The sequence below is a fragment of the Dromiciops gliroides genome, chromosome 6 (assembly GCF_019393635.1).
Source record: "Dromiciops gliroides isolate mDroGli1 chromosome 6, mDroGli1.pri, whole genome shotgun sequence".
In the NCBI taxonomy this organism is placed as follows: Eukaryota; Metazoa; Chordata; class Mammalia; order Microbiotheria; family Microbiotheriidae; genus Dromiciops; species Dromiciops gliroides.
The window spans coordinates 156,059,131-156,084,752 of record NC_057866.1 but is presented as its reverse complement, the minus strand read 5'-3'; the positions used below and the strand labels follow the sequence as shown (position 1 = coordinate 156,084,752).

At 39.0% G+C, this 25,622-nt stretch overlaps 1 protein-coding gene across 3 annotated transcripts in view; it reads left to right on the top strand.

Moving 5' to 3' along the window:
* INPP4B (inositol polyphosphate-4-phosphatase type II B) overlaps nucleotides 1-25,622 on the top strand; it is a 965,936-nt gene that overhangs the window by 810,955 nt on the left and 129,359 nt on the right. For all 3 annotated transcript variants that reach the window (XM_043973131.1, XM_043973128.1, XM_043973129.1), the window contains one exon: nucleotides 6,506-6,728. In XM_043973131.1, coding sequence (XP_043829066.1) covers nucleotides 6,506-6,728 — 223 coding nt within the window. The remainder of the gene's footprint in view (nucleotides 1-6,505; nucleotides 6,729-25,622) is intronic.

The following is a 25,622-nucleotide window of genomic DNA, read 5'->3' as shown; positions in this document are numbered from 1 at the left end:
ACCCTGGGGTTTTAATGAGAGCACCAAACTGACATGCCTACAGAAGAACCAGTTAAGATGTCCAGAGGTAGTTGGTGATGCAAAACTGGAGCCCAGGTAAGAGGCTAGGATAGATGCATAGATGTATATAAAAAGAGGATAATTGAATCTTTGGAGGCTGATAAGATCACTGAGCAGGTTGGAAGACAATTGAAACAGCAAACAGCTTCATGGAAAACAAATCAAACAATCCATCAATAAATACTTATTAAGCCTCTACTGTGTAAGACACTGTGGTAGATAGTGCAGTTCCAAACAGAACAGTGAAGTAGTCTGTATTCTCAAGCTTATACTCTATTGAGAAAGACAATGGGTAGACATGTAAGTATATTCAGAATTTATGCAAAATAAAGATGAAATTGTTTAGGGAAGGAAGAAGTAAAGGTTTTATTGGAAAAAAATAGTTCTTGAACCTTGTCTTAAAGAAGTTAGGGACTCTGCAAGGTGCTGGTGAGGGAGTGCATTCCAGGCAAGAAAGGTACAGAGACAGGAGAATGGAGTATCATGAGTGGAAAATTGCAAAAAGGACAGTTTGAAAGTGGCATAGCCTTAGAAGCAGGAGATGGTAGATATGTTGAAGGTAGCATAGACTGAGAAGAAAAGCTGGGTAGGTCCCATAGCACGAAAAAGTAGTCAAAAACAGGACATTGAGTATATCCCACAAGTAACATTTGGAGTGGTAAATAGGGAACTAGACTTGGAGTCAGTTCAAATCCTGTCTCAGACATTAGTTTTGTGAACATGGGCAACAGCAGCAGCAGCTGGCATTTATATAGCGTTTGTAAAACACTTGACATATATCTCACTGTGTCCTCAGTTACCTTAAGAAGTAGATTCAATTATTTTCCCCGTTTTACAGATGAAGAAACTGAAGCAGACAGAGGTTAAGCAACTTGGACAGAGTCACATCGCTAGGAAATCTTTGAAGATGGATTTGAACTCAGGTCTACCTGAGTCTATCCACTCTGTGGACTACATGCTTAGCTACAAGTAGCTTAATGATTCTTCACTGTACCTCAGTGCCTTTATAAAATCAATGGATTACACTTAATGATGTCTAAGTCCCCTTGCTGTTCTAAATCCATGAACTTATAATCCACAGGACCAAAAATATCTGCCCAGGAGGCTAAAAATTGGATCAGATCAGCCCAGTAGTGTAGTTGTTTAGACAGAAATAGAAACTGGAGGACACAAGGTCTCCTTCAGTGGTTCTTAATTCTCTTCCTGGGATGAAGGAAGACATAGAATAGAATAGAACAGAATAGAATAATCTAGGTAATTGCTTCATCTCTCAATTTAACAGCCTAAAGAATTAGCTGATACTACTTATTCAGGCATATTCAGGGTAGAAGTGATTAAGTTGGTTGTGTTATGGCCTCAAGTCACTGAATCCCAGCATGACTAATGATGGAACACTGGCTTTACATAATTCCCCCTTGCATTCCCAACTGGAGGAGATATGCTCATTTGCTCTTCTTACTCCTTGTGGGTACACGATTGCTTCATCAGAGAAGAAGCTGGGACTTAGCCCTGGATGGTGTAAGTAGGCCCTGAATAGCATGGGTTATATGGATTTGCCAGGGAAAGCAATTGCTATCATTCCTTTGGGGAGAATGGTTGTGTATAAGTAAAAAAAGAGAATTATTTGTGACTAATAGCACACTGCAGCCTTGTACCGCAGCAGTGCTGACAGCCCTGGGAAGATGTGAGCTTGACATCAATTTAAGCATCTAGTAAAAGTTGGATTTGGTTCTTCCAGGGCTGTGGGGTGATTCCTACGTATCCAAACCATTTGGAGAGATTGGCAGCTCAATTAAGTCAAAGCAAATGGTTATTTTCAAAGTGTCGAGTTAATGATTAAATTGAATTAATGTTTTGGTTTTTTTTTTGGTTCCTCAAACAGTTTCCGTGTTGTGCATGGAAAATAAGATTCCAGATTTAGAATCAGAGGATTTCATTTCGAATCTCACTTCTGCTAGCAACCTAGGCAAGTCACTCGGTCTTGATTTTCTCTGTAGAAGAAGAGGGTTGAATCATTCATTAAGATGTGCAGAAATGAAAAGTTTGATGGTAGAGGAGATAGAGGGTTGACCTTGGACTCAAGAAGGCATGGGTTCAAGCCCTTCTTCAGACACATAATGATGGTGTCTCCAGGGTCAAGTTTTAATCCAAGCAATTCTCTTTGCAGATGAGAAATAATATAAAAGGAGGGTCTTTAGATGCTAGAAGTTGCCCATACAGAGAAAATTTCCCTCCTCCTAAAAATTGTATGTAAGCAATCAGAGTTACTCTCCAGATTAATTAGAAGTTTGAGGTAATGTTTTTCTTTCAGACATGTCAAACTCAGTTTCTTTTGAATGGAGGACTTATCACATTTTCTTGATGCTTGAAATACTTATCTGCAAAAATATCTAATTTAGCCAAGAGCCTAATTTATGATCTGACAGGGCATGATATAAAAGTAATAATAATGACAGCTCACTTGTAACAATTTTAGCTTCAATGCATGATTTTTTGAAGACAACTCTGTGGGGTAAGCCATACAATTATTGCTCTCCCCATTTCATGGATGTGGTGGCAGCTTTGATGATCTTTGTTTCTTGTGCTAGGCAAAGTATAGTATCAGTGTGTGATGGGGTTCAGTGTCTTCATTCTTTTTTCCCTCAAATCCTGCTATACACCTAAAGTTGGAGGAAAAGGATCAGGAACCAATTTAACACTACAAAAAGCTAAGTGGAGGGCAAGAGAGTGTCCATTTATGGAATATTATAAAATATTAATATAGAACTAGAAGTCCTAGGAGGTCAAGTTCCATTTTTACTAGGGCCCATTGGATGTTAACCTGGAAGGGACCTTAAGGATCACCTTATTTTATGGGTGAAGAAACCAAGATCGAGGTATGTTTAATGACTTTTCTAAACTTATAGTTATGATATGATCATAGTTATACAAGGGGAAGAGACCTTAGAGGCGATCAGATCCAAATGCCTCATTTTACATTTAAGGAAACTGAGGCACAGCTTGTTCAAGTGATTTTTTTCCAAGGTCATACAGGTCAGGGCTTCTTAAACTTTTCCCACTCACAACTCCTTTTCACCTGGAAGATTTTCACACGAGCCCAGTTGTATAAGCATATAAAATAGGTATACATAAGTTTTTACTGTTGCCAAATTTTCCACAATCCCTACATTCAGTTATATGACCCCATAAGTGCTTGCAAACCTCAATTTAAGTAGTTACGATATAGGTTGTAAGTAGCAAAGCTGCTATTCAAAACCAGCATTCTTCCCAATACACTGCGCTATCCAAGTTCTCTGACTAAAAATACTGGAGTCTTTTCCTCAATATCAAGTAGCTGAACTGGTGTGAGAAACCAGATGGCCACCATCTTCCATACATACTTGAGATTACTATTCTCTGAACTTACTCATTGTTAGAGTGGTCTTCCTAAGTAACTTGAAGTGACTAAACTATATTGAATTGGATAGTTTTGTGTATAATCTTTTCAAGATGGAGGAGAGCAGAGTTGAGAGACTTCTAGCCCCTTCATTTTACAGATGAGGATACTAAGGCTCAGGTGTGTTCAGTGAATTGTTCCAGTACACACAGGAATTAAATAAGAACCAGAATTCAAACCTAAGTCTTTAATTGCAAATCCAGTATTCTTTCCAAAACATCAGACTGTGTTGGCCTAGGTCCTACTTTTACTGGTGCCAAGAAAAGATTCTGTGGTTATTTACTCTATACTTAAATAATTGTCTAATTGTGAAACTTGGTACTCAGGGGAGGGGGACAGAAGCCATTACTCAGCAATTTGAGGGAAGTAATGAGAACAAATATGTGTCAGGTCATTGTTCATCATTTCTCCTGAAGAAGAATCATAGGCTCAGAATGAGAGGGAGAAATGACCCTCCTAGGAGAGACTTTCCAGGCTCAGAGTAGGAGATCTTGGAACCTAAGCTTTGGAGAGCCATGCCATATGGCCATCAGAAACAAAAGGGACTCCTGTGCCAACCAAGGGCAGTAAATACAGGATATAAGATCACTTCTAAAGTCAGAGACATTATTAGAGTAGAATTAGGCAACTTGACACAGGCAAACTGAGAAGGACCAAGTGGATAGTTCAAAGAGAAAGATCCTGAGAATGAACCACCAAGATCTTGAAGAAGTTCAAGGAGCAGATTCTGGATGGAAGCTCATTGGGGAAAACCCTGGAAGACCAGACAAGGAAGGCTGTTTCTTGTCCAAGGAACAAGGTTTTTCTCTAGAATCAGCCAGAGAATAAAAGGAGATGAAGGTGACTCCAATTTCCTCATATGATTGAAAGTCATCTTAAAGCATCTAGGGGAATGGACTGAGGGTGAGAAAGGAGAACAGAGAATGGTGCTAACATTTGGGGATGCTAAAGAGCTGAGAAATTGAACAGTGTCTCTAGATCAAATGATTAAGCCCATTGTTCCCAAGGGTTGAAAGGAGGTGAAGATTTATTATTTTTTTTTTTCAAACAGGAACAAAGAGAAGCCAAGAAAGTTCAAACAGCTCCACACTTCCCTTTAGGATCGGTTTCAACTGCTAACATTTTGCAACTTATTATCTTTTCGTTCGATTGTTAATATACCTCCTTTCCCAGATGTACAAGTTTCTGTAAGTCTCAGCACTAAGACCCTTCAAGACAACTAGAAGAAGATGTGGTTCTACTATTTCCTAGGAACAGAACAAGGGAGAAAGGAAATGTCTATATATGGTTCTCCATTGTCGTTGTTTGTTGTTTGTCCTTTGTTCTCAAGGAAGACCTTGAAAATCGGGGTGATGTCATGACTTACATTGAAGGAGGAGGGCTGTGCAAGGTCACCAGTCTCTCTCTCCTCCAGCAACATCTGAGTTCAGTGGCAAGATAGATATCAGGACAACTTGGAGGTCCCAGATGTTTGAGGCAATTGAGGTTAAATGACTTGCCCAGAATCACACAGCTAATAAGTGTCTGAGGTGATAGTTGAACACAGGTCCTCCCAACTTCAGGGCCAGTGCTCTATCCACTGAGCCACCTAGCTGCTCCTATGCTTCTCTGCATGGAAAATTAGAATGAGGTAGTGTCTAGTAGAGTACTGGATTCAGAGTTATATCAAATTTCAAGTCTAGACTCTGCAACTTAACCTTTGAGTGAGGCATGCAACCTTCCTCAGCCTCAGTTTCCTCATTTGTCCAATGAGAATCATACTTGAACTTCCTACCTCACAGGATAAACTATGAGGCAAATGTTCTTCAAACCTCAAAGCTACATGCTGTTTTTGGGGTGAAACCTAGTTCAGAGAGGAGAATTGGTGGTAGTAAAAAACCAGGTGGCTTTTACCCATTTAAACTAGGTGTACCACAGAACTAGAGTCAAATTTTTCAGTTCTATGGGTCTGTAATCGTATATAATTTTTAGTGCATTATAAAGATGAAAAATCTCTAGCATCTCATCGCTTTTTTATTTAAGAAGAAAAAGTAATACATCACATAATTGAGCAATACTGTGATATAGCCATCATCAATTACTCTGTCCACCAGAGTTAATTGAAATCTATCCACCCCCTTCTCATACTGCACCGTTCTTCTCCTTGTCTTCCTGTAAAGGAAGGAATCCACCCAACAAGCTAGAGGACTTTATCTTTTATTATTTTTATTATTATTAGTTCATTGCTACCAGGATAGCCCCAGGCTTTCCATCTACTATTCCTCACTCTGATATCTGAGCAGCCCATGCACTTTTCTAATCATCCTTAATGATAACTTTTACACCATTACTGTCACACGAGTCACCCTTGGTAATATTCGGCAGTCTGCCCAGCATTAATCTTCACTCGTCTTCCAGACATCTCCTATTTCTATTCTTCTGAAACCATGGTATCCTATGATGCGCCACCATGCCATATTGCTAGGAAAATAGTGATGTTAATAACATTAGCCAGTAGCATCTTGATATTGTTGAAAGAGGTGCACATTGAGAGATAATAAATTTAAAATAAAAAAGTATTTTTGTTTTTACTTTGAAATCTAAGAGTAATAACAAAAGCTACTAACAACTAATATTTTAATAGTAACTTAAGGTTTACAAAGAACTTCACAAATATTATTTTATTTGAACCTCACCACCTTGGAAGGTAGCTGCTATTATTTACATTTTACAGATGAGAAAAAATGAGACAGTGAAAAGGTTGTGACTTGTTCAGGCTCATCCAGATAATAAATATCTGAAGCCAGATTGGAACTTTGGTCCTCCTGACTCTAAGCCTATGACCCTAAAGTACTATAGCATCCAGCTTCCCAAAGATGGAGACTATTTAAATTAACATTCATTTGCCCATCCCCAGTCTTTGAATCTCAAAAGCTCTTCCCTAACATGTTTTCCTAGAAGGGATGCATCAATTTTTTCTTCTCCAATTCTTTCAATGATAATGTGTAGTGATGCTGATGCTCTTTTCAGGATAGGGTGTGGGCCAATGTGGGAAAGAGCCTCAACTGCATCATTGCTATGGTGGATCGATTGCTTGAAAAAGATGGTGCTATCAGTGGCGGCAGCAGCAGTGGCGGCGGTGGTGGTGGAGGCAGCAGTGACAGTGCTGTCGATGGTGGTGGCAGCAGCAACACCAAAGAAGCGGAACAGGATCCTTCAGCATCAACAGATCCCATCACAGCTCAGAAAAGTGGTAAGAAACCTTCCCTCTTCTCCTACCTGTACTTCATTGACTGAGTAAACAAAATGAAAAGGCCATGATAAAATGAGATAGAAAACAAGTCAATAGTTTCTTTGATGAAAATGCTGATAGCATGCTTCTGCACAGTCCTGGTTTTAGATTATGGAAGGCTATTTATCAAATTGCATCTTGCTTGTGTTCTCAGAACTGCTGGCAATGCTTTTTACCCCACTGTGGTACATAGGAATCTTGAAAGTATAAAAGTAGGTTTGCTTTTTTCTTTTTTAAAGATCTGACATTGTTTAATTGACTTTAAACATTTCCTAAAAATTCTTGGAAAGAGGAACAAGGGTTTGCATTAAGCCACAGTATCTTAGGAAGAAATTATGACAAGTCATCTCAAATGGATCTTCAACAGGTGGCAAAGGAAAGGTGTACATGAAATATGGTGGAGAATAATGCTAAAAAAAATTGGGTATACCTAGGTTTCTATAGATGAGTCTATTCTCAATTATGTATATAGTACAAGGACTACAAGGGAGTGAGAGTAATATGTACACTAGCCAGAAAATTTGTTGATGTTTGAGGATGGCGATGAAGAATAAAACTTTAAGGATATATCTCTATGCAATATACAGTACAGAGTTCAATGAGGGTTGACACTTTTATTATTCATCTTTGCTAGCAACCAAATCCGATAATGGAGAGGTTGAGGAAGAGAAACATATTTCTTTGTCTTATATCAAAGAAATTCTTAATATTAAATCCATGTCCGGTTCTTGAGCTTTTGAAAGAAGAATTAGGTGGAAGACGAGATTTTGTTTACCTCATTCTAATACTTATTCATTCTTTTTTTCCATGGGAATGAATCACTAATTTACATAGTTATGATTTTCAATTTGTTATTCAATTTATTGTTCTCATTTTCAGGATTTCTCTTTTTGTCAGTAGTTTTCAGTCATTATTAACAATTTTTAAATCATGGGAAAACACTTGGGTTTTCAATTTTTCCTGAAGATGGTTTCACCTTCTCTTTTCAATACTTACAACTAGATGACGAATTGGTACCAAAGTGCTTTCTCCTTCTCAAACTCATCTATTCAATCTGTATGTCCCTCTATCTCCCAATGGAAATAGAATTTTGGATTTTTATAGCATATAAATAGGATTAATTTTATTTTCCATTGAATTCAGTGCCATGCATTTCTCTGAATCAAAAAGAAAACATATTTCAGCAATATGGGAAGGAACTTGAGGTCAATTTGCAAATCTTCTTTTTTTCTTCTCTGCCCAGTGATGGGCTTTCTCTTTTGAGAAAAGATAAGATAAGGAAGACAGAATTCGACAACTATCATGGTTTTCTCCTTAGAAAACTTGCAATCAGAGGGGGAAAATAATACAGTAGCCAGGAAGTATGGAGAAATTTTATATTTACCCATTGACCTACTCTTTCTTGCCTCTTAGGTCAGAAAGTGAATTGAGTCCAAGACCGTGTCTACATAACACTAAATAATACAAATGAAAAGTAAAATCCTTTAGTCATTTGGGTTTGGTAATCCAATCCAATCCAATTTAAAACAAACAAACAAAACCCTAAGCCCTTACTATATGATGGGCACCACAAAGGACTTTGGCCATATAGAGAGAAAACAATTCCCTCCCAAAATATTTCCTGCCCTCATGAGAAATACATTCTGCTGGGGAAATAGGTTTTTTCATTTCTCACTTGAATATTTTGACAGTGTTTGCAAAAAATGAAGTGAATAACTCAATTTTTATCAATAGCTATATATGTGCTTCCAGAGTATTATATTGTTTAATCAGTCTTATCATGGCATTCATTTTCTATTCAACTAGAAATTTATGATACTTATCTTTATTCCATTCATCCTTCTTAGGAGTAAAAGGACTCCTAAGTTGCAAGATTGCTTTTAGCTAATAAAACGAAAATAAAATGTTAGTCCATTTTGGCTATTAAATATTTCATAGGGGCAGCTAGGTTGTGCAGTGGATAGAGCACCAGCCCTGGAGTCAGGAGTACCTGAGTTCAAATCCAGCCTCAGGCACTTAACATTTACTAGCTGTGTGACCCTGGGCAAGTCACTTAACCCCAATTGCCTCACTTTAAAAAAAAAATTCATAAACTAAAGATTGTGTAGCAAATTCAAGATTAGAGTTTATATTTGCTCTTTCCCCTATGTGGGTAGATTTGTGTGAATAATTTGGAGAGGATATTGGGCACCAAGAGAAGCATTTTGTGAGGGACATATAGAATTATTTGCATTCAGGAAAAAAAGTCCATTTTCATCTGTTCCCCAGTATATTTAAATAAATGACACCTGCTACTCAAAATCTGGAGTGGAATTTGATTAGCCCTATTCTTTTGTATAGAACATCATAGCTTTGCTCTCATACAAGAGTGAAAATACCCTCAATTTCCTCTCTGGCTCATGTCATATAAAACAAGCTAGTGGGGAAATTGATTCTGAGATAACTTTTAGTGGTCTGTACCATCCCAGGAAGTTTTCACATTAAAAGGCCTTACACTGTGTGTTCCCTTGGAGCATGCTGGCCTCTTGACCTGTATACTTCATGTATCAAATCCAGGGTATTAATAATACATTTCTTGTTCAGTTCATAAATTAATCCTAAAGATAAAAGAAATATAACCAAGAGAAGTGATGCTTTCCCTGCTCCTCTCAGTATAGCTAACAAAATAACTCTTTCTCTAGTTTTCATCATTTGGATCTTCTAAGTCCCGTCTTTGGCTTTTGTTTCACTTCAATTAAAAATATTGTTTGACATCCCCCTCCCCCCCGCCACCATTTTCCTAGCACTGTGAATATGGGAAAGAAAGGCATGACATGATTCTTGATCTCAAGGAGCTTACAATCTGGTGAAGGAGATGAGGCTAAGACATGGAAAATTGTTCAGGAATAATATAAGATAAGTTGAAAAAATTGTGAGATGAGCAAGAAGATAGTGTGATTTGAAACGGATTCATACAAGAGGTTGTATTTGAAGTGGACTTTGCTAAATGGGCAATATTTCAGAGAATAATAGAATATTAGAGTTACAAAGTACATCAGGTATCATTTAGCCTAACTTGTACCAGAAGAGAAATCTCCTCTACACTATTCCTCTCAAGTGATCATCTATCTTTTACCTGAAGAACTCCAACAATGAGAAATTTACTCTCTTTGCTGGTGCTCTCAATGAATTTTTATACCACTCTACCTATTTAGAAAAAAAAAAAAATTCTTACATCAAGCTAAATTGCCTGTTTGCAATTTCTACCATGTCTCTGTGTGTTTCTCTGTCTGTGTGTGTCTGTCTTCAGGATCTCTGCTTGCATCAGTATATTGGGAAGGTGGGGGGGGTGCGGTTAGAGTGTGAAGTCACTTGTTATTTTATTATCTAAAAGAAATTAAGCGATAAATTAAGTTCAGTTACTCTTGGTAGGAGTGTTAGAAAGAACACTTGAATCCATGTCTTGAGAACCTCAAGGTCAGTACTGTTTCCACTCTACCATATTCCCTCTCACATCTTTACATATAATAAGTCCTTAATAAATGTTTTTGGATTGAATTTCATCAAGAAGAGAGTTGTACAAGAATAGGATTGATTAACTGGACTTGATTACATGATAAACATGTTGTTGTTTGTCCTTCATTTTCAAAGGGGACCAAAGTTATCACAGGGTAATGTCTTGTGCATGAACTGGACCTAAGCGAGGCAGAATTGCACATAGTCACTATCTTACAGAGTCATTAAAGTCCTGTGCAAGGACAAAATTCAGGACAATTGGAGATGGCCCTGGATAACATGGATGACCTTGGCCATTGATATCTCACCAATCTAGAAACGCTCTACAGCCACCTTTATGGCCATTGAAACAAATTGTTTTCATCTGCCCATTCCATCATGGAAGTCTTCATATGTTCAGGATAGACATCCCCCTAACTCACTGACTGATGGATTTATGACCTATTGGTCACCCTCAACCTGGTTTAACCTATCTTCCAACACAGTTTACCAGGGTTTGGCCACTACACATTCTATAGCTTTGCGGAACTGGAGCCACAAGTGGCAATTGAGTGACAGGTAGACACCAAAGATGGATAAGCAGACCTGAAAAGGGCATTGGAAAGCCCTCACACCAGAGGTGCTAGCAATCCTTGAACAACCATACCCCACATGATAAACATAACAAATGAAAGAGGCAAAAATGACTGCAAAGTTTCTACTCTTATTCAACAATGATGTTATTATTGACATGAGTGGAAAATTGGTAGGAGTAATGGGTTGGTTTGATTAAGTAAGAAATCTTGAGTTTTGGACATATTATGGTTGATATGGTGATAGAAAATCCAAGTGAAGATTTCCTTAAAGAAGTTAGCAATTGTCCTTAATATGCTTGAAAGTTATAGCACCTGGGAGTTTTCAGTCTTTTTATAGTAACTGACAAAGTTAGTTTACCTCCAGGAAGAGAGGATAATGAAAAGCTGAGTGACAAAAACAGAACATTGGTGGACAGCCATATGTATGGAATGGAAGAAAGAGTCTTCTAAGAGAAACTAGAGGAAAATGGAGCTTAAAGATGTAAAAGGAGAACCTGGAAGCATCACAAAACTCAAAGCAAGAGAATTTCAAGGAAGAAGCACCAGCTGAGTGTGTATTGAAGGTGACATTAACCTCAATTAGAATGGATTTAATGATGCATTTTCAACTTCACAGATTGATTTCCTTAACAATAGCCCTATAGAGTACAGGTGTTATTATCACACAATTCCAATGAGGACAATGATGATTCATCCAAGATCTTAACACCTACCTCCCATTTGGCACAGTTAAAATTCAGACTCATAGCTCCTCATTCCAAGTGTCATGACATGGAGTTTATCAAGGAGGAAGTCATGGCTGACCTTCCCAATGTGGAATGCTTTAGCATTATGCATTCACTTCTGCTCATCGCTTTGCTACACTTGAGTTTTAGATTCTCAGTGAGACATTCTTAGGGCAGTGACCTATTTGAACAGGTTTTGGTCACATTTTTCTTATTTCTTTTTTTGACACTGTTATCCTGATCAGCTATGATGAAGATGAGCCAAAGCCCCAAGCATTAAATCTGTGGCTTGATCCGCAACATGTATACATGGAAGCATGAAAGGTTTAGTTAAATTTGGGAGCATCGTATTCAGCAAGGGAAAGTTAGAGAATAGCTTCTACTCCTTTGATTGTACAAAATACATCAGCTTGATAGCATGAAATATGAAGCAATAATACTGTATAAATGAATCCCATTAGAAAGGGAGCATACCTTTACAAATATAGACATTTTCAGCTTATACCAATAGATATGAAGAGATATGTAGTATCATGACAGCTAGGTGGTACATTGGACAAAGTACTGGGCCTGAAGTAGGAACACTCATCTCCCTTACTGCAAATCTGACCTTAGATACTTACTAGCTCTGTGAACCTGGGAAGGTCACTTAATCCTGTTGGCCTCAGTTTCCTCACCTATAAAATGAACTAGAGAAGGAAATGGCAAACCATTCTAGGATCTTTGCCAAGGAAAAGAGTCAGACACGACTGAAAAATGACTGGAAGTATTATTGTGGATAGAAGGTGGTCAGCAAATCAGAGAGCCATGCCTCTGTCTCATACTAGCCATGGAAGCAAGCATAGACAAGTTACTTAACCTCAGTGTCCCAAGTCATTCTTTAAGACAGGAAGTTAGGGATGAGTTACTGATTGTCCTAACTGGAGGGAGTTCTACTGTGGAATTTCTACACACGGCTGAAATCACCGGTACAGAACAAAAGTTTGGTCTCCTGTACTGTGTTGGAATGGATAAAGTGTTAGATCTGAAAAGAGGAACTTCTGGATTGACATCTTGCCTCAATTATATACTGTCTGACCTAGGGCTAATCACTTACCTCTCCAGATTTCATTTCCTCATCTGTAAAATCAATGTAATAAGAATGTTTCCCATATCGATTATGAAGAACAAATGAAATAATATATGTCGAGTGTTTCATAAACCTTTAAATCTTATATAATAATGAATAATGCTAATAATAAGCATCCGGTCCCAAAGGAATGTAATTTACATAATTTTATTGTGTGCCTTATTTCAAATATCATTGTTGATTTATCACAAATCTAAAATCCTTTCTCTTTTAATTATGTAGGAAGAGGCAAGAGACTTAGATTCTGGGAGCAGCTAGGTGGTGCAGTGGATAAAGCACTGGCCCTGGATTCAGGAGGACCTGAGTTCAGATTCAGCATCAGACACTTGACACTTACTAGCTGTGTGACCCTGGGCAAGTCACTTAACCCTCATTGCCCTGAGAGAGAGAGAGAGAGAGAGAGAGAGAGAGAGAGAGAGAGAGAGAGAGAGAGAGAGATACTGAGACTTAGATAAGATTCTAGATTATCTGGGCCCAACCAGTCACTAGTTGGTTGGGTGACCTTGAACTAGTTGATTCTTTTTCTAGACTTTAATCTTCTTATGCAGATTTGTATATTATAATTTTAAATTTCTTGTTGCATTCTTAATTGTGATTTTTATTTTGTCTTGGGGACTAGTTCCCTGCCACCCCACAGAATCCACCAGTTTTAAATTTAAATCAATAGGAAAGTAAAGATTCAAAAACAGAACTTCGGTTTCTACTGACTTTTTTCCCATTTTGATAAATGAGACTGGGCTTCTGTTGTTTTCTGAAGTATCTTTAGTTTCTGTATCAGTCGCTCTTACCACTAAGTTACATGATAAAGCTTGAAAGAAGAATATCTCACATAAGAAAAGAGACAGTTAATCCAGCTTTTATTACACATTAGTCATCCAACATTACCGTATGAACATTCCTCATTACCAGCCCCCATTAAGAGAAGCTCTGGACAGATATTTAAATGATTGCCTATAAGAACCAAGTAATCTGGTACATCCCAAAGTTCCTCACTTGTAGCCAATTTAGTATGTATGATATTGCTAGGAAAGTGATTCGCTTCACGTTCCTTCAGTACTGAAACTGGCTTTTACAAAAAACAAAATGCCTATGTCCAGGACCCTTTCTTGGTACCCTCTTTCTTTGGTTTGGGCCTGGTGTAGGGAACTCTTTGGTTTGGGATTTCCCCTCCATAATCCTTTAAAATCTACACCTTAACTGAGACTTAGAGAGATTCCTAGAGCACCTCACAGTTATTCCATGTAAGAGACAAGACTTACACCCAGGGTCTTTGTGACTTCAAGGCCAGTCCTCTGTCTGTCATGCCTATGAACAACCGTAGTATCACACAACATAGAAAATATTTAACTTTGTGATACTGAGGAAGAATTGTGAAAATCCTAGGCATTGGCGGTTAAATACATTCATTTCCTCTGCAATTAGCTCCTTGGATGGGAATGGAAAGTATTATAACCCTCTCTCCTCAAACTGGTAAAATTTAAACAAGCACTGGACATGAGAAAAGATTGTCTTTGTTCTTCTCACTGCAGTTTTTTTTTTCTTAATTTGGGCATGGAGCCCATTTTAGATGCATCCTGTAGGTGCCAGAAATGCTGCATTTAACCTGGGAAAAAAAAAAAAGAGTCAGTAGGCACTAATTCTACTTTATTTGCCTGCCTATGTTTTCTTTTAAACATTTTCGGGGCAGCTAGGTGGCATAGAGCACCAGCCCTGGAGTCAGGAGTACCTGAGTTCAAATCCGGCCTGAGACACTTAACACTTACTAGCTGTGTGACCCTGGGCAAGTCACTTAACCCCAATTGCCTCACTAAAAAAACCCAAAAAAACCAAACAAAAAAAACCCTTTCATTTTCTATTCTCCTCAGTTTTATTCATGTATTAACTGAATATATAATAAAATACCTTCTTCTAAATTCCTAGTATACATCCTCATTCCATTTAAGTAGGCATTTATTTTATGAAAGATGCCAGAGATAAAAAGACAAAATTAAAACTGTCAAGGAGTTCACCCTCCAATGAGGGTAGGAAAGGGGATCGATATATACCTAGATAAGTAAAAAGGAAACAAAAAGTAAACGCTAATGATTTTTGGTTGGAGGGTGGGGAGAGAGGTTGAAGAGTACCAACAACTGCAAATACCACAAGTAAAGACCTCCTATAGAAGGTATCCCTTGAGTTGATCCTCAATGGTGAGCGAAAAATTCCACAATTCAGGATCCAGTAATAAGGCAGGAAAATGTGGCAGAGAGGTCACCTTTGGTTTTCTAAAAGGGCAAGTTGACCCAAAATAAGAAGGGTTTTAGTACTCATCAGCAAAGAGTTGGTTATTAGGTGCTAGATATTGATTGAGTCACAACTCCTGAGACTATCTCCCAAGGTACGGAGGGGTTGCCACCTGCATTGATGGAGGGTGTTAGCCATACCAATGATATGGTATATCCTAGAAGGAAATATAGGGTGTCCTACATGTCTTGGTGCAGTTTTAATCAATTAAAAGGGCTTTAATGAAGCTATCCAAATCCTTCCCTATCCCCACCCCAGCAAAGGAGGATTTCTCTCTGCCATGAATTCTTGTGTTTACACTCTTGGCTGATGGACATGGATTATAGAATATAGAATGAGACAAAGAACAAGTTAAGGAGAAGTTAAGGGTAAAGAGAGAAGTAGAAAGATGAGAAGTTATGTGGTTAGAGAAGGACATTTCTGAGTGTAAGATTTTGAAATTAGGACAGTTCCAGAAGACATATTTATTTCAAGGACAGCTCAGATCTTGTCACTACTCTGATAAAATACACACACATATGTATGTGCATATATGTATATGTGTATAGATCTATACCCATCTGTACACACACACACACACACACACACACACACACACACAAGCAGTTTTCCCCTGTAACCTCCTGAATAAAATTTAAACTCTTCAGTGTAGTATTTAATGCTTTGCCTCATCCAGCCTCAACTGGTCCCATATCCTACTATTCTACACACACATTCTCTTCAGTTCTAGGCAATTTCCCAATGATTCCATAAGCATACCCTATTTTGCTCTGTAATTCTCTTTTCTGTGCTGAATATTTATGGATTCATGAAATTTACTTAAATCGTCCTCATTTTAAAACCTCAACCCCTTTATTTGTGCTTTTCCCCATACCTGAAATGACCTTGCCACCATCTATCAAAACACCTTTAAGCAACATTATGCCTTCAATATCCATTTCAAGTTGCTGTCACATGGCTCCATCATGCATTGCCAAATTCACCCTAGTTGTAGGAGACATCTGTCTCCCTCTTCTGAATTCACTGAATTCTGCTAATATCTGTGTACTTATAAATGAATAACAGTTCCTATAGAGTGGGGGCTGGTTTTATTGTCTGTGTCTCTTGTACCTGAAACAGTGTTTGGCATATGGTAGTCACTTAATAAACCTTTGTTGTTTAACACATGGTTAAGCAAATGTTTCTCTCTATCCCTCATACAGAGCACTTCTCTCATCTCTTGGTCTTTGAACTGGCTATAACTTCCATAAATGGAAGGTTTTCCCTACTCACTTCTGCTTCTTAGAATCTCAAGGTTGGTTTTTGTTTTTTTTCAAAGCAACCTCTTATATCAATGTTTTTCTGCTCCCTACCCCAAATTCCACTACCAATTGCTAGTGCCTCCCTACCCAGATTACATTGTATGTATTCATTTAATTGTTTGTTCACTTATTTATTTTTATTATTTTTATTATATGTTCATGTGATATACATGTTATCTTCCTTGAAGATAAGAACTGCTTCATCTCTGTATCCCCTGAGTCTAGCACACCACCTGACATGCAGTAAGCATTTAATAAATGCCTGTTGACGACTGAGTTGAATTTAATTCATGCCTCTCTTTGTGACACTTCATTTTATTTTAGTTACCTGAGTATATTTTTCCACTACTAAATTTTAAGCTCCTGGAGGTCAGAGCTGTGTCTAATTTGTTTTTAAACAAAGTCTGCCTCTTGGTGGTCCAGTAGATAGAGCACTTGACCTTCAATAAGAAGACATGAGCTGAAATGCAGTCCCAGACACTTAATAGCTGTATGACTTGGCACAAGTCTTTTATTTACGACTCAGTTTCTTCATCTGTAAAATGAAAATAATAATAGCACCTAGATCCCAGGGTTGTTCTTGAGAATAAAATGTGGTAATATTTGTGAAGAACTCTGAATACCTCAATGAACTATATAAATGCTAGTTCTTATTAAATGTTAGCTCTCGGAGGGGCGGAGCCAAGATGGAGGAGGAAAGACATTAAGCTCATGGGGCTCCTGATACAATAACCCCAAAAATAGCAATAAAAGAACCCTTGGGGCAGAAAAACACACAAAAATACGGGCTAAGAGTTTTCTCCAGCTATAGATAGATTTCAGAGGGCCGTGTTGGGCCACGAATAAAGCCTAACCCCACAATCAGGCCGACACACCAGACACCCGCCAGAGGAATTTGCCCCCAGTGCCTCTGAATCGGCTGCAGCACCAGCGTCTTCTGGAACCAAGTGCACGGTCGGACTGAACGGTGGGCCTGGGGGGGGGTAAGTGAAGGGGTCCCAGTGAATTGGGGGGAAGGATTCTACTGTCCCACCCAGCGGGCAACCAGGAAGAAATCCTGAGGGCACGAAACCCAGGTAGGGGAGGGGAGCAGGGGAGCAGTCTCATCAGAAGCTGAGAACCACACCACAGAAAGCTTTGCTGGTTGGTTTCTTAGTAAATAGGCCTGAGGTTATCTCCGGACCTGAGAACAGGCCAGGTGACATTAAAGCCTTCCCCCCCTCAACCCAAAACACCTGGGACCCTCTGAAACTGAGAACAGGAGTGGAGCCGAGAAGCAGTCCCCCACCCCCACCCCACAGTGGAGAGTTTAAAATCAAATGAAAGTAAGGCCAGGCAGACTGAGAAGAAGGCCAACCATCCTCCAGGCCATGCTGTAACTTGAACAGTGTGTCCTGGAAGCAGCGCTACACTTTAAGAAGGAGTTAAAAGCCAAGAAATAGTAAGCCAGGATGAGCAGGCAGAGAAAGCAGAAGACCATCGAAAACTTCTTTGGGGTAAGGTAGACCACAATACAAACTCAGAAGAAGAAGATAATAACAGGGTCAAAGCTCCAACATCCAAAGCTTCCAAGAAAAATATGAACTGGTCTCAGGCCATGGAAGCTCTGAAAAGGAACTTTGAAGAGAAAGTAGGAGAGATAGAAAGAAGATGTAGAGAAAAGGAGGAAAGAATGGAAAGGGAAATGAGAGCGATGAAGGAGAATCATGAGAAAAAAGTCAACAGTTTGAAAAGCCAAATGGAAAAGGAGATTAAAAAACTGTCTGATGAAAATAACTGCCTAAGAATTAGGATTGAACAAATGGAAGCTAGTGACTTTATAAGAAACCAAGACACAGTAAAGCAAATCCAATTGAATGAAAAAATAGAGGGCAGTGTGAAATATCTCCTTGGAAAAACAGCTGACCTAGAAAATAAATCTAGGAGAGATAATTTGAAAATCATTGGACTACCTGAAAACCATGACCAAAACAAAAGCTTAGACACCATCCTCCAAGAGATTGTGAGGGAAAATTGCCCTGATATTCTAGAAGCAGAAGCTAAAATAGAAATTGGAAGAATCCACTGATCACCTCCTGAAAGAGATCCCAAAAGGAAAACCTCCAGGAATATTATAGCCAAATTCCAGAACTCCCAGGTCAAGGAGAAAATACTGCAAGCAGCTAGAAAAAAGGAATTCAAATACTGTGGAGCTCCAATAAGGATAAAGCAAGATCTAGCAGCTTCTACATTAAGGGACCGAAGGGCATGGAATATGATATTCCAGAGGGCAAAGGAACTGGAACTTCAGCCAAAAATCACGTACCCAGCAAAATTGAGTATAATTTTTCAGAGGCAAAAATGGGATTTCAATGAGAAAGAGGTCTTTCAAGCATTTGTGATGTAAAGACCTGAACTGAATAGAAAATTTGACTTTCAAATACAAGATCCTGGAGAAGCATAAAAAGGTAAACAGGAAAAAGACTTCATGAGGGATATTAAAAGATCAAACTGTTTACATTTCTACATGGGAAGATAATACTTTGAAATCATAAGAACTATCTCAGTAAGAAATTCAAGGGCAGCTGGGTGGTGCAGTGGATGGAGCACCGGCCCTGGACTCAGGAGAACCTGAGTTCAGGTGTGACCTCAGACAGTTGACAATTGATAGCTGTGTGACCCTGGGGAGGTCGCTTGGCCCCAGTTGCCTCACCAAAAAACAAAACAAAACAAAAATTCTTCACAAGAAATTCACAGAAGACAGAGCCAAACTGAATATGAAGGGATGATATCTGTAAAGCATTTATGTTTTGTTCTTTGTGGGGCAGACGGGGAGGGGTGTCTTATGTTTGGGGCTGGATTTGAGCTTGGGGGGCCTCCTGGGTCCAGGGCTGGTGCTTTTTCCATTGTGCCACCTAGCTAATCCATGACAACATCATTAAAATAGGGTTGAGGTGTAGGAGGAATAAACTGGGGGAGGGAGAAGGGGAGAGATGGTCTGGGGAGAGGTATTTCACATGAAGGAAACAAGAAGAAAGCTTATGGAGGAGAGTAGAATAGGGGGAAGGAGTTGGGGAGTGAGTGAACCTTAATATCATCAGAATTAGCTCAAAGAAGGACTAACATACATACTCAAATACGTATAGTAATATACTTTTGCCCTGGAGGGAGGGAAAAAAAGGTGGGGGGAGAAGGGAAGGAGGAAAGGGCAGATTGGGGGAGAGAGCAGTAAAAAGCAAAACACTTTCAAGGAAGATGAAGATGTTCTGCATTACTGCACCAGTATGACACATTGAATTGCTTGATCTCATAGGGAGGGTTGAGGAGGGAGGGAGGAAGAAAAATTTAGAACACAGAATTAGCTCCGGGACCTTAATCTCATTGGAGTGGGCTCATGGAGGGAATAGCTTTCATACCCAATTGGGAGGAGCAATCTATTTGACCCTGCAGGAAAATAGGAGAGGAAGAGGACAAGGAACGAAGGGTGAAAAAAAGGGAGTGCAGAGTGAGGGAGAGGATATTCAGAAGTAAGGCACCTCTGAGGAGGAATAGGTAAAAAGAAGATAGAGTAAATGTCATGGGAAGGGAATGGGATGGAGGGAAATAGTTATGATGATTGACTATAATGGCAAAATGTATGGTACCTACTTTGCTGGGCTTTTGTGAAGAAGATTCTCTGTCAAGCTTAAGGTCGATATAGAGGTTGTGATGAACATAATGCTATGGGGAAAACCTAGAGAGACCTACGTGAGCTGAAGCCGACTGAAATGTACTATATACAAAATAACAGCAATAGTGGGGGATGATCTGCTGGGAAGCATGTGGTTATTTTCAGCAAGGCAATGATTCAATGTAACCCTGAGGGACTTATGAAGATTGCAGCCCATCTGCAGAGAAAGAACTGATAGTATCTGAAAACAGATGGAAACACATGTTAAAATTTTTTTTTTCATTTCCTCTTTGACAATTCCTTAATCTGAAGTTCTGGGTTTTTTGACTGTTTTCTCTCACAACTAGCTAATATGGGAATGTTTCCATGACTACTCATATATAACTTATTTTGAATTGATTGAGTTCTTGTGGGTAGGGGATGGAAATGGAGGGGGGAAGAGAAGTTGGAACACAAAGTTTTTTAAAAATTGATGTTAAAATTTCGTTTTTATATATATTTTGGAAAATAAAATTCTATTCAGATTAAAAAAAAATGTTAGCTCTCTTTGCACGCATGCATGCACACACACACACACACACACACACACACACACACATACAAGTCTTCTGCCCCCCCACCAAAAATGACCAGTGCAATGTATCATGTTAAGAGACATTCAGTTTTTGCTAAGGCAATGCCAGTGTTATCACTTTATTTCTTTTTCACTCATTCTGAAATTGGAAAACAGAACATTGGTTTGGAAATTTTAAGTTTTGACTTCTTATCTCATTTATATCCTTTTGCATAAATAGACACATAGGCCTCTGCTTGCTTTGGTTTCCAACTATAAATAGTAATCAACCTATAGTGGAAAGAATAATGGGCTTTTATTCAAAGGACCTGGGTTTGAATTCTAGCACTTTGGTATATTAACTTGTGTAATTTAAGATTCTAAATGTGCATTCTAATCTGTTCCCCCAGTTTTGGGGGAAATTGACTAAAATCACTGATAAAACAAGTTTAGGTTTTTAAGGGTTTATTGAAAAACAGAAAGAAAGATTGAGAACAGAATTCCAACAGCCTGGCATTCCTATCTTTCCTCAAATTTCCTGTGAAGTCCTCTGCCGCCGCCGCCACCACCATCAAGTCAGAAACGCAAAAGTGCCAGAGCTCTCTGTGCAGGCTCCCTTTCCTCCTTCCTGTCTCCTCCCAGAAAATAGGAGGGTCCTCAAGTTGATTGGCTGGTAGCCTTGATAGACAGCACCCATGAGTAAATGTCATTTCCTGATGCCAAGGAAAAGCCACAATGCCTCTGAGGCATTTTCCTCATGGCGGAGCTTTCCCACAGCAAGTCTCCAGTAGGTGGCATCATTCCAATCATTACAGTCCCCCCTTTTGTTTCATTTGAAAAATGAATGCGTTTGCTCAATGAAACAACCAAAAATAATATCCTATGCTAGCTAACAATATGTAAATAACAATATAGAAAAGGAAGAGAGGAAAGTTTTGTCCAGAGGGGCAGTTTTTTGTCCTCATGAACCGATGCTTTGACATTAGTCTTGCAAAGGGAGGGCCTCTGCAGAGGGTACATGTTACAGATGGTGTATATTATAACAGAAAGGAGATAGTAAAAACTAAAAAAACACAACAGTTCATATAGAGTCTCTGATTTCTCTTGTCTTCTTGAAGTGGTAAGATGTCATCAGGAGGAAGCTGGATTCTGGTCTGGAAAACTGGATTCTGGACTCTGGTCTAGAAAGCTGGATTCTCTTTAACTGTTTGAATTGCTGGATTTTTACTAAACCTTAGCATAGCATTGTCAATGATCAAATTAATAAATTCCATTACATTCCCTCCTTTATATCCTTAGATTTCTAATAGAGGGTTGAGGTAGTTATGCAATCTGTAACACTTTTTACCACCATGTGTCTGGATCAAAGCCAAATTTAGTATGTGTTCATGACACCTGAAAAATGTTATGGAAAGGTTATCATACCATATCTCATGGTTCTGAGACAGCCAGTGATTATGCTAGGCCACAGGTGAGTTCGACTGAGTGAGATAAAAAGAAAAATAAGTTCAGTTAAGTTAGGTTAAATTAGGAGGGAGAGAGGATGAATACTGGACTGTGCCTAGTAATTGTGCTCTACATAGTCACCATCATAAGCAAACCATGGACTTACATATACCTGTCTCTCCTTTTGTTGCACATATATTCTCTCCAGGGCCTGCATCAGAGTTGACAGCAAATTAGTCTCTGAAATGATAAGTTTCCATACTTCTAAAATCTCATATTAATTTCACCAAAGACAGTATGATGGTAAAAATGTGTGCTATGCTGCATAACTGAGAATATATTAGTGATATATACAATGATTCCAAACGATACCCAGAGTATAATGACATATAAATAATAAACGAATGTAAATAGCTGATTATATTAGACATTATTACATAATTTTATTTTAGCAAGTAAACCACATCATCTTATACATGAATTCTCTGGTATAACAGTAGCAGATACTTAAAGTGGTGATCAATTTATCAAAAAGAAACAAGACTTCAATTAGCAAGATTCAATATTCAATGTTTTCAGTGAGGTATCAAGCAATAGGGTTCAATAACCCTTCCTGGTCTTTTTTTTAGTTAAACAGAATAAACAGAGAAGAAAAATTAAAAACTCAATAGAACTCATGGTTCTCTCAAAAAGAAAGAGTAAAAAAAAAAAGAATTCTGGTAGCTTCTGAGACTGGATGGCCTCACCCACAGCATATACTTAAATGTCTTCGAAAAGTCACTTAGTTTACAAAATCGGGTTTTAAAGAAAAGCAAAAGAAGCAAAAGTCAAAAACCAAACCAAAACCAAAACCAAAAATAAAAAGCAAAAGATTCGCTAAGCACTCTTTTGTGCTCTTAAAGAACTTAAAGGTGTGGTGAATTCTTGGTCTTTTCAGTGCCTTTCAAAAGTCAAAAAAAAAAAAAGGATTAAAAAAAAATAGGTATAGGGTAGGGAAAGGGTAGAGGAAAATTGAGGTGGGCCAGAAAACTAGGCCATGTGCTTCAGTGCTTTGCCTGTAGAAGGAAATGCTTGTTAAATTTTAAGGTGTTTAAGATGATAGAATTTGGGGTATGCCACATTGTTTTAACTGGTTCCCCAATTCTCTGCATGCCAAAGTGGCAGGGGTTTCTGAATTGTCATTGATCTTTCTAATGCTGTCAAAATGTTCTTTATGGTAGAAAATGTGGAGTTCTCTAGCATCAGTTTTGTCTGTGCCACTGATTTTCAATAAGGGCTGATTTAACTGATGAACTACCACATTCAGCTGATGCTGTTTAGCAAATGCTACAATTGTATCATTTCCTCCCCACTTTCCAAATTTCTTTAATTTGTCAACATATTCTTCAAAAGGGGAGTCATTTATTCTAAAAGACTCAAACTCTTGTCTATGGTGAATCATAGAAGAAGCAGCTTCTTTTCTATGTCTGAGATGATTCCTACAGTGACCTTCTAGCTGGTCTGCTAAAGCCCTTACCTTCCGGAGACACCCAGACGCCGTTGATCTGTTTCACCTTAAATTTCTTTTTCCACTTTTCTACTTTAGAATCATCATAGGTTATATTGGAAGGAATATCCTCAGAAGGTAAAAGGTTAAATACATGTTCAGGAGCTTCTAATGCAGCAAGCTTGGCAGCAGAATCAGCTCGTGCATTCCCCTTTGAAACAGGATCACTATTCCCTGTGTGGGCAGGGCAATGTACAATGGCTAGAGAAGAAGGCAATTTCAGGGCATCTAAGAGGTCCTTGATAAGGTCCCCATTGGCAATAGCTTTGCCTGAGGATGTTAGGAAGCCTCGTTGAAGCCAAATCATACCAATAAAGTGGCATATGCCAAAGCCATATTTCGAGTCAGTAAAAATGGTGGCACTCTTACCTTTGGCTATATTACAGGCCTGTGTAAGAGCCACAAGTTCAGCAGCCTGTGCACTAAAATGGGAAGGCAGAGAAGCTGCCCAGAGGGTGTCATAATCAGAAACTACAGTAGCTCCAGTTAAACGGATTCGCTCTCTCATAAATGAGGAACCATCTGTATAGAGGACAAGATCAGGGTTTTCTAAAGGTGTATCAAAAAGATCATCACGGGATTTTTCAGCCATATCAACTAAAGAAGCACAGTCATGCAACGGTTCCCCCTAGAATGGTAAGTTAAGGAGTAGTGTTGCTGGATTGAGAACTGTGCAGTGTTTTAAAGTGATATTCTCATTACCTAACAGGGTTATTTCATACTTAGCCAGCCTTTGATCTGAAAAGGCTTGTGTCCTGTGACATAGTAAGAGAGCCTCCACTTCGTGAGGACATTGCACTGTTAGAGGGTTACCTAGGACCAAATCAGAGGCTTTTTCTACCAAAAGGGCTGTGGCTGCCACTGCCCTAAGGCAAGGTGGCACTCCAGCCGCTACAGGGTCCAACTGGGTTGAATAGTAGGCTATGGGGTGTTGGTTAGGCCCCAGTGATTGAGTCAGAACTCCAGAAGCCACCCCACTTTGTTCATGCACAAAGAGAGTGAAAGGCTTACTATAATCTGGTAGTCGTAGGGCAGGTGCTGATAACAAGGCCCATTTTAATTCTTTTATGGCTGAGAGATGCTGGGGATCCAACTGTAAAATGTCTGAAGCAGTGTTAGAGCTATGAGAGGTTTAGTAATTTCACCAAAAGAGGGTATCCATTGTCTACAGTACCCAGCTGCTCCCAGAATGGCTCTTAATTGCTTCTTAGTAGAGGGGGCAGAAAGTTGTTGAATGGCCTGGACTCGCTTAGAAGAGACAGAGTGAGTTCCAGCAGCCAGAATAAATCCCAAATATTCCACCTGGGGCAAACACCATTGTACCTTTGACTTGGACACTTTGTGGCCTCTCTTGTGCAGCTCTAGTAGTAAGTGACGGCTATCTTCCTGACAAATTTCAGCATTAGGGAAGGCTAAAAGTAAGTCATCAACATATCGTACCAGTGTGGAGCCTTTAAAGGTAATGGAGGTCAGATCCTGCTGTAAAATTTGGGAAAATAATGTGGGATTGTCTACAAATCCCTGTGGGAGTCTAGTCCAGGTCCACTGTCTATTTTTCCAGGTAAAAGCAAATAAATATTGAAAGTCCTCATGTACTGGTATGGAGAAAAAGGCAGAGCGGAGGTCTACCACTGTGAAGCATGTAGATTCACAGGGAATGGAAGAAATTATGGTAGAAGGGGAAGCCACTATAGCATGTCTAGGGATAACATAATTATTAATTGCTCTAAGATCTTGCATGAAACGATAAACATGTTTACCATCTGGCCCAGGCTTGGGTTTTTTAACTGGCAAAATGGGAGTATAGCATGGAGAGTGATGACATGGAATAATAATACTCTGGCTTTTCAAAGCCTCAATTATAGGGGTGATCCCTTCTATGGCTTCTTTTTTTTTTTTGTTTTTGTTTTTGTTTTTGTTTTTTGTTTTTTGTTTTTTGGTAAGGCAATTGGGGTTAAGTGACTTGCCCAGGGTCACACAGCTAGTAAGTGTTAAGTGTCTGAGGCCGGATTTGAACTCAGGTACTCCTGACTCCAGGGCCGGTGCTTTATCCACTGTGCCACCTAGCTGCCCCCTCTATGGCTTCTTTAGATGATGGATATTGTGGAATGGATGGTGCTGGGCCACCTTTGGTCTTAATGATAACAGGTACA